The sequence below is a fragment of the Triticum aestivum genome, chromosome 6D (genome assembly GCF_018294505.1).
Source record: "Triticum aestivum cultivar Chinese Spring chromosome 6D, IWGSC CS RefSeq v2.1, whole genome shotgun sequence".
Taxonomy (NCBI): domain Eukaryota; kingdom Viridiplantae; phylum Streptophyta; class Magnoliopsida; order Poales; family Poaceae; genus Triticum; species Triticum aestivum.
In genome coordinates this window covers 11,093,304-11,103,121 of record NC_057811.1, presented here as the reverse complement: position 1 = coordinate 11,103,121, position 9,818 = coordinate 11,093,304, and the positions used below count along the sequence as shown (strand labels likewise).

The window sequence follows — 9,818 nt, the reverse complement described above, 5'->3', positions numbered from 1 at the left end:
CATGGATGGCGGGGAGCTCGGCCGGAGGGAGGTGGAGGCGGCGATCTGGAAAGGAGGAGGTGGCGGAGGTGATCTGGAAGGGAGGAGGAGTGGTGTGCCGGGGCTAGGGTTCGCTGCGCGGTGGGTTTGTTTGTTTTTTTAGGGTAGCTCGCGGTGGGTGGGTGAGAGGGTTTTTTTGTGAAGGAACTACCAAATAATTGTTGCAAAAATGGACCAAATCAATTTTATAAAATACTAGGCCATGTTTAATGCACAATTGACAAAATGGTTGGGTGTAAAAAGTTTTTTATCCACCTCTGGTGAAAAAGACAAATTTCTGCCGATTCAGTAGGAAGCGGGTCAAATTTGAACTGTAGCTGCCTTATAGTTTGCTCTTTATTTTTCCAAAAATCATTTCTAGGTACATAACTATCTATTTAAGCATAAATACATGGTTTGGTGGTGATACGTTGAGGTTTGGATGGTGGCCTAGGGCCCCAACTCCAAAGCGCGTAGACTCGCATGCCCGCCGCGTGACCGTGGCGTTGACATGCATTCTGGGAAGCCTAGGCATGTCTAGTAGGTTTGGTACTCCCCAGGTAGATGCTTGGAAGAAAATAACAATAGAAGAATCTCACGAGGAGACCGAACTATGCTCAAACATGAATTAGTACCCAAGTGTTTGATTAGCGGTACGGGAAATTCACAAGGCCAATGGGCCTGAGTTTTGGCTGAGGATGATCATATACTAGGGAGACTGTCTTGGCAAATTTTCAGCTCAAATGGAGGAGTTTAGATGGCACTTGCTTTGCAATGTGCCAATCTGGACAGAAAATAAAAATTGAAGCTGGGCTCACATAGATGATTTGATTGAGCTGCAATTTGGAGGAGGGTGATAATTTGTGCATATGAAGGCACTGTATAAATTTCACGCCATTTGGATGTGCATAGATAGTACTTCCTTCACAATGCTTCTAGGTGGACAAAAACTTTGGAAATTTGCCGAGGAAGATTTACTAGGCAAATGGAGCTGAATTTTGTCACGAGGCAATGGTTTGGATAGGAAAGAGTGCCCAAATTTTTTGAGGGCAATCAAGAATATAAAAATAGCACTTCCTTCACAAAGTGCTGTTCTGAACAGAATAGGAAAATGAATATTGTTGAACTATATTTTAACTAGGCACGGAAGGTTTTTGACATATTTGACGAAGATATGATCCAAAGAATTTATGAGAATTTTTCGAAATTTTGGGACGAACAGAAATATAGGTTGCTTCACAACCTAGGGCAAAAATTGACACATGGACATGACACATAGGCAAAACTGATGAGGTGGCGCCTAGTCATAGCAATCCACCACAACTTACAAGGTTATGACCATCTATATTGGTCATGACCAACTAGAAATAAGGCAGCAGATAAGTGCTGTCCGCTTTATGACCATTTCGTGTAAGGAAATTACGACCTTTTTGACAAAAATGGTCGTTATAGTATAGGGTTTGGAGCCCCCCGAACAGCTTTTGACCAATTGGTCTCAAATGGTCATAGATCTATGACCAATTCTTCCAGAGTCACTGACAGAAGGTCACTAGTTGACATATTTCTTGTAGTGGAAGTGTGTGCACATGAAATCTTGCACTGTAGCAGTATTTTCCAACCTGTTTTCAACAGTGTTTGCACCATTTTCTGCAGCTGATATTTTTGAAACAGTACAATTGTGCAAACCTTAGGAGAGTTAGGCAATAATGGACCAAAACAATTATTTTCTTCCCCACTATCAATACCAGAGAGATGTGGAGGAAACATAAGGATTTCTTTTCAGAGGAGTGCACCGGCGTTGGGGTGGAGTTTGGCAAAAGGGAATTGTGTTTCATCAAAGACAACGCCACGAGAGATGTGGACGCGTCCAGTGGGAATATCTAGACATTTAACTCCTTTGTGTTGTGCACTATAGCCAAGAAATACGCATTGCTTGGAACGAAACATAAGTTTTCGATTGTTTTAAGGACGAAGATTAGGCCAACATGCACAGCCAAACACACGAAGTGGAGTATAGTTCGGTTTAGCATGCAAAAGCCGTTCAGTGGGAGTGTCATATTTGATGACACGACTTGGCAAGATGTTTATGAGATGCACAGCAGTAAGAAATGCTTCGTCCCAAAATTCCAGTGGCATAGATGCAGCAACAAGCAAAGCAAGATCTACCTCAACTATGTGTCTATGTTTACGCTCGGCAGAGCCGTTTTGCTGGTGTGCGTGTGGGCAAGAAACATGATGAGATATTCCCAATTTCTGAAAGAAGGAATTTAACTTTTCATATTCACCCCCCTCCCCCAGTCGGATTGAACAGCAAGGATTTTACTATCAAACTGTCTTTCAACAAGAGCTTGAAAATTGAGAAAGACTTGAAAGACATCAGATCGTTTTTTGAGGAGATATATCCATGTATATTTTCTAAAATCATCAATGAAGCTAACATAATAAGCATGTCTACCAACAGAAAGAGGAGCAGGCCCCCATACATCAGAAAATATAAGTTGTAGTGGTTTGGTAGAAACACTAGTTGATATAGGGTATGACAACTGATGACTTTTTGATTTTTGACAAGAATCACACACTGTTTCAGGATTGTGCTCTCCAACAAATGAGAGTTTATTTTTGCTAAGAACTTGCTTAACAATAGAGAAAGAGAGATGGCCTAAACGAGCATGCCATCGCTCAAGTGAGAGTCTAATGGCACTACACACTTGTTTATTGAATCTGCAAACTTGGGGAATCAACAGGTAAAGTCCATCCACACATCTACCTCGGTAGAGAACCTGCCTCGTGACCTGATCCTTGATCAAAAAGAAGAATGGGTGAAATTCTAGAAAGACATGATTATCAAGAGCAATGCGATGAACGGAAAGGAGATTTTTGGATGAACTAGGACAGTGATGAATATTATTTAGATGAATATCTCTATGTCGGGAATGAATAATTGAATGGCCAATGTTGCTTATCTCCATACCTGTACCATCGCATTGTGGACTTGATCATGTCCATGATATCTTTCATGCATGGTGACTTTTTCCAACTCATGGGTGATGTGGTCGGTTGCACGAGAGTCCACATAGCAGTTGGTATCTACACCATATGACTTGTTGGCTGCTGCGGCAACCTTTTTCTTCTGGGAGTTATCATCTGCATAGCGCCACTTGCATTCTTTTGCAATATGATTAGTTTTCTTGCAAATCTGACATTTTCCTTCATATTCATCATACCCTCTGAAATTGTTGTTGTAGTTGTTTTGGCCTCCCCTGTTGTTGTTGTAGAAGGGGCGACCGGCGTTGGTGTTGTAGTTGTTTCCTCCACTGCCGCCGGAGTTGGAGTAGTGGCCGCCATAGCCACCGCCATGGTTGCTGCCACCATCTCTATAGTGGCCGCCGCTACCACCACCGTGGGGGTTGGAGTAGTGGCCGCCGCCACCACTACCGTAGTGGCCACCACCACCGCTGCCATCATGTCCTCCGCGACGAGGGCCGCCGCCACCGCCACGGTAGCCTTTGGAGGAGCCACCCCGACCGCGAGAAACGGCATTGCCGAAGACTTGAAAGCTTGGCCGCCTGTGCCCTGGAACATCTCGACTCACTGGTCAAAGGTGGATACCATGCTGAAGAGCTCGTCGACCGTGGTCGGCTCAGGTCGCACGTCCAAGGCGCTGATGATGGGCTGGTACTCCATGTCAAGCCCGGAGATGATGTGGGAGAGGAGCTCGTCCTCATCTATCGGTTTCCCTGCTGCTGCGATCTCATCGGCAAGACCCCGCATATAGCCGAAGTATGCAGCAGCCGACTGGGTTCCCTTCTGGGCGGTGGTGAGTGCGATGCGGATGTGGTTGCAGCGGGAGCGGGATTGGGCAGAGAACATGTTGGCGAGGGCGGACTAGATGGCATGGGAGGTTTCAAGAGATGCGACTTGCACTAGGACTTCTTTGGAGAGATTGCGAAGAAGATAGGCAACTATTTGCTAATCTTGGATGAGCCAAGGCGCATAAGCAGGGCTCACAGCCACCTGATCTTTGCCCTCCGCATTCTTGCTGGTGATGGTTTTGGATAGTTGTTCTAGGGTTTTGTCGACGTACCCAAAGAGGCCGGCCCCCATGATCTGGGAGCGAGCTTGAGCGCGCCAGAGAACATAGTTGGATCGTGTGAGGGGTTCGGAGACATTGTTGTTGAGGCCAGAGGAGACTACCGCGGTGGATGTCGACATAGTCGAGTTTGGAGGTGGAAGGGAAGGATGGGAGGGATAGCTAGACGAAGGGGAAGAGGGTAGCTCTAATACCATGTGAGATAATAGATCGAAGCGTCTCAACTCCTATACACAGGAGCCCGCATGTATATATTGATATTGGCAAGGCCCGATCTCGCATGAGGCATACATATACGGTTGAGAGATACATGGAGAGATAAGGGAAGATTACATCAAGAGATAAAGATAAAAGGATCTTCCTAACTACTCCAATATCTTGAGGTACAAGGCTGCGGTACAGACTTGTAACGTGACAATGTTTAACACCCAAAAGGTTTTAAGACACAAACCAAAAGAATTGATCGTCGGCCACCACTTTAATCCAGAGCGGAGAGGCAGCCTTGGTCGTCGCCGAGGCCGGCTATTGGGCCATGACACATCTCTTGCTCCGTGCACGCTCCCCGTCCGGCCACCGCGGTGTCTGGAGCGAGCTCCCACAGGCCACCAGACACTCCGGCTCGCGAGGAACGCCATGTGTTAGACGAAATGAAAAATAGATTCCAAAATGTTCTATTTTCCGGTTTTATGTAATATTGTGAAAATAATAATAATAATAATTTCATTGTAAAATGAGTTGTGAATTAGCAAAAAATATGTTGAAAAGTTAATTTTGGGATGGCTTCCTGACTGTCTACTACAAAAAGGTCTGCCCATTCCGGTAAGGGAGGGGCGAAGAGCGTGGCGCACCTTCACCTTGATTTAGTACTTGTAGTCGTTGTTAGTTGCTTGATAGACCTGGTTGTAATTTTTATTATATCTAGTGTTCTGTCATGCTTGATTACGAATACTCCCTCCGTCCGAAAAAACTTGTCCCAAGCTTGCTCCTCAAATGGATGTATCTAGCACTAACTTGGTGCTAGGTACATCTATTTAAGGGACAAGTTTTTTCGGATGAAGGGAGTAGATCGGAAGTTTCACCCACCAAAAATGTTTTGTATATAGGTTCTTGGTAACTAACTTTGCAGATAGACTAGAGATGCTCTAACAATGCTAGCTAACCATAGTATCACACAATAAGCGTGTCTTTCGCTAATTAACAACTAACCTAACTCAATCATACATGCATGGAAGGATCTGAACATGCACAAACACGTATCCAGCCTGAGCCAACGAGTAGTTGGTTCTGAGAGAACAATCAGTGAGTGCGACAGGGCGTAATCATAATCGAGCTGGATAACATGGCCTGGATGGATGATGATTAGCACTGACAATCCAGCCCCGCCGCGCCGCGGCCGCCGCCAGCCAATGGGGCCGCGCCAGGTGCGCCGTTGAGGCAGTAAGGTGGCGACTATAAATGGCACCCGCGGAGCTCCTCGGCAAACACGCACAGGCACACACATTCTCCTCGTTCTTGTTAAGTTTAGCAGAGGCGATAATTGATCAGTCCCACCAATTCCTCTCCCTCCTTTGGATTCTGCGGAGATCGAGGCATCCTTTGTCTCCTCCGTCTCTTTTCCATGTCAATGGAGACCAGAGACCGCGGCTCGATGCCGGCGCTGGTGCCATGCTCCTACGCGCAGCTGCCGCTGGACGATGACGAGGCCCAGGCCGGGCGCGCGCGCCCAGGCCGGACCGGGCCGGTGTGCGCCGCAGTGCTCCTGACTTTGGCCGCGGTGCTCCTTGCTGTCGCCGCGCTCGCCGGGGTCAGGCTCGCCAGCGAGCTGCCCGCCTCGGGCATCGTCATGTCCGGCCACCCGACCGAGGTCGACGCTGCGCCGATGAGCACCAGCAGCCGGGGCCCTGAGTCCGGCGTCTCGGAGAAGACGTCCGGCGCCAGCGCCCACGGCGGCATGCTTGGGGCGGACGCCGGTGGCAACGCGTTCCCGTGGAGCAATGCCATGCTCCAGTGGCAGCGCACCGGCTTCCACTTCCAGCCCGAGAAGAACTGGATGAACGACCCCAACGGTACGCATCTCCTCTTTTGTTGCACTAATACAAATGATGGCATTGCTCTAAGTTTCTTATTCTTGTTAGAGATTCCATCAGAAACTCATTTCTTTGAGAATTCAAATTCAGGTCCAGTGTACTACAAGGGGTGGTACCACCTCTTCTACCAGTACAACCCAGATGGCGCCATTTGGGGCAACAAGATTGCGTGGGGTCATGCCGCCTCTCGCGACCTTCTCCATTGGCGCCACCTGCCCGTCGCAATGTCCCCCGACCAGTGGTATGACATGAACGGCGTTTGGTCGGGCTCCGCCACTGTCCTTCCCGATGGCCGCATCGTCATGCTCTACACCGGCTCCACCAACGCCTCTGTCCAGGTCCAGTGCCTTGCCTTCCCTAGTGACCCCTCTGATCCCTTACTAATCAACTGGACCAAGTATGAGAACAATCCGGTGATGTACCCGCCACCGGGCGTCGGGGAGAAGGACTTCCGGGACCCGACCACTGCGTGGTTCGACGGTTCCGATGACACATGGCGGCTCGTTATCGGCTCCAAGGATGACCGCCATGCTGGCATGGTGATGACCTACAAGACCAAGGATTTCATCGACTATGAGCTTGTCCCCGGGTTGCTTCACCGTGTACCGGGGACGGGGATGTGGGAGTGCATCGACTTATACCCGGTCGGCGGTGCAAGGGGCATCGATATGACGGACGCGGTGGAGGCCGCGTACACAAATGGGGGCGACGATGTTTTGCATGTGATGAAGGAGAGCTCGGACGATGACCGGCACGACTACTATGCGCTCGGGCGATACGATGCGGCAAAGAACATCTGGACCCCATTGGACACCGACGCCGATGTTGGCGTCGGGCTGAGGTATGACTGGGGAAAGTTCTACGCGTCCAAAACCTTCTACGATCCGGCAAAGAAGCGGCGTGTGCTCTGGGGGTGGGTCGGTGAAACCGACTCCGAGCGCGCCGACGTCGCCAAGGGATGGGCCTCCCTCCAGGTACTTGCCACTTTCAACATCTTGTTGTTGTTGTTTTTTTGTGGGGGTCAACATCTTCTTGTTGTGCAAACATGGTGAAATCAATTGGTTGATTAACCTCCATTAGTTGATTCTTAAGAAAATGTTGCTTTTGTGAATTTAATTTGCATGGTTAGGAGCGTTGCAAACACTTTTGGTTTGGTTCCATAGACACCTCGGCATGATGGCATGGCCCGGTGGGCCATGGTCAATGCATGCAAATAATAATAGCAGCCACTTGGGATGAATCATGGATAGACAGCATCATATATAGCAGCTAAAGCAATGTTGCTGTCATCTCGTTGTCAAGTGTCTCTTAGCTTCCTTGAGCTTGCATACAGCTCAAACTAGTTGCAGCTACTGTTGGGATACCAAGATTGGTAATCTGTTGCCAGTTTGTTGATACAATTTCTTTTAGCACGAACCAAACTTGGTTTATACTTTACATACAAGAAAAAGGTTATGTCCCACAAACAAACTCTGCATACCCCTTGAATCAATCATGTGGTAGCATGTGGTCTAGTGGCAGGCCAAGGTTGGCAATTTGGTACTAACAACAAACTAAATACTAAATAATTTCTGCTACTACCAACCAAATTGTGATTAGACAAGAAAAAGGGTTGTCTTGTCTGCTTACCACACTGTTAGTTAGCAATTCTTTCCGCTCAGACGTTGAATGATACTACCTAGGATTATTTTCTTTGTTGTCAATGATTGATACCTAGGATACTTTGCTGAATAGTTATCAATTATTGTTAATTAATCTTAGTATGTTGCTAATGTTGCAGTCAATCCCTCGGACGGTGGTGCTGGACACCAAGACAGGAAGCAACCTTCTGCAGTGGCCGGTACAGGAGGTGGAGACGCTCCGGACCAACTCCACCGACCTCGGCCAGGTCACCATCGACCACGGCTCGGTCTTCCCGCTCAGCCTTCACCGTGCAACCCAACTCGACATTCAGGCCTCATTTCACATCGACTCGCTGGATCTCGCCGCCGCCAATGAGGCCGACATCGGCTACAATTGTAGCACTAGTGGCGGGGCGGCGGGCCGGGGCGCCCTCGGACCCTTCGGCTTCCTCGTGCTCGCCGATGCCAGGCACCATGGTGGGGACGCAGAGCGGACCGCCGTCTATTTCTATGTTTCGAGGGGCCTCGATGGAGGCCTGCGCACACACTTTTGCCATGACGAGACGCGCTCGTCTCGCGCCTATGACATTGTCAAGAGGGTCGTTGGCAACACTGTGCCGGTTCTCTCCGGTGAGGACCTGTCAGTGAGGGTGCTGGTGGACCACTCCATCGTGGAGAGCTTTGCGATGGACGGGAGGTCAACAGTGACGTCGCGGGTGTACCCGACCGAGGCGATTTATGCAAACGCCGGTGTTTACCTCTTCAACAACGCCACCGGCGCCCAGGTCACCGCAACCAGCCTCGTCGTCCACGAGATGGACTCCTCCTACAACCAGGCCTACATGGCCTCAATGTAAAATGAAAATGGAAAGATAAATTTTTTGATAGCATATGCATATATGTGTAATTACTTTTTTGATTTTCTCCTCACTCCCCCTATCTTGTGCTTTCTAGAGCGAATGGAAGATGCCATGATATGCAAAGCTAGAGCTGTACATGTACCACATCAGTCAAATTAATTTCTACAGAGATTTTGATTTTGTCTTTGAATGTTTCGGTTGGTTGATTCATACTGTCTCACAGGCCATCTACAATTGCAGAAGGACAGTGTCTCGGTATGCACACAAACATGAAACTGAATTTAAATCAAGTGCTGATGAACATAGTACCGTGATGTTGAGAGTGGCTGTTGAGTTCGAAAAAGTCCCCTCATTTACTCGACTCTGTCATATTCTATCCTAAGACTAATTACGTAACATAGTCTATTGCCTTACTTAAGCGTGAGAGGTAAAGATGGACCAGGCGGTCGATGTGGATGCAGTAATCCTAGCTAGTGATGCCGGGCAAGCGCAGCCCCGTCGGTACTGCTCAGCTCATCCTTGATGCAGCATTTTTGATCACTGAGATATATAGATATATACCATCCGACCACACCCTGCGTACTTCACACCGTGTTTCTGTTCCAAGTATGAAAAGGGGAAAACAGAACAAGGATCAGTCATGATATATAGATTTAGATAACCATTCATCAATGGATCAATAGATTTTGACGAGACAAGCAGTTGTGCACAACAACAGTCAAATGCTATCATATATTTTGACCCATAGATTCAAAGTACTAGTACAATTGTTCAAGCAATACGGTTTAGTTGCTTTGATGTCCCAATGGGACATATTTTTCCTTAGACAACCTGAAGAGTAAAACACAAACCGGTCATGGCAAGTAAAAGCCAGTCGTGTAGAATGACAATCCTTGTTATGATATACTCCCTCCGTAAAGAAATATAAGAGCGGCGTTTAGATCACATCTCAATCGACAAATATGCACCGGCACCTTACATGACCCAGAATTGAATGTCTGTGTGAGCAATATCATGCTTAACCATACCGACGTTGGAAATTGACTACATAGTACATTAATACTACAACATTCTGAAACAAAAAAGTAGTACAAGTACAGAATGGCTCGAGTCACGTGTCATAATTCAAAGACAGCTTACT

General features: G+C 47.8%; 1 protein-coding gene across 1 annotated transcript; it reads left to right on the top strand.

Moving 5' to 3' along the window:
* The first annotated feature begins 5,592 nt into the window (after positions 1-5,592).
* On the top strand, positions 5,593-8,861 carry LOC123143047 (sucrose:sucrose 1-fructosyltransferase). Its single transcript, XM_044561817.1, has 3 exons — positions 5,593-6,174; positions 6,286-7,169; positions 7,976-8,861. The coding sequence occupies exons 1-3, from the start codon at positions 5,727-5,729 to the stop codon at positions 8,672-8,674; spliced, it is 2,031 nt and encodes a 676-aa protein (XP_044417752.1). The 5' UTR covers positions 5,593-5,726; the 3' UTR covers positions 8,675-8,861.
* Positions 8,862-9,818: the final 957 nt, after the last annotated feature.

Bases quoted from the DNA above. Each gene is read 5' to 3' on its own strand.
- LOC123143047 (XM_044561817.1), top strand. From the start codon at position 5,727: ATGTCAATGGAGACCAGAGACCGCGGCTCGATGCCGGCGCTGGTGCCA. The intron at 6,175-6,285 runs GTACGCATCTCC...ATTCAAATTCAG, and splicing joins CTGGATGAACGACCCCAACG to GTCCAGTGTACTACAAGGGG. The intron at 7,170-7,975 runs GTACTTGCCACT...CTAATGTTGCAG, and splicing joins AGGGATGGGCCTCCCTCCAG to TCAATCCCTCGGACGGTGGT.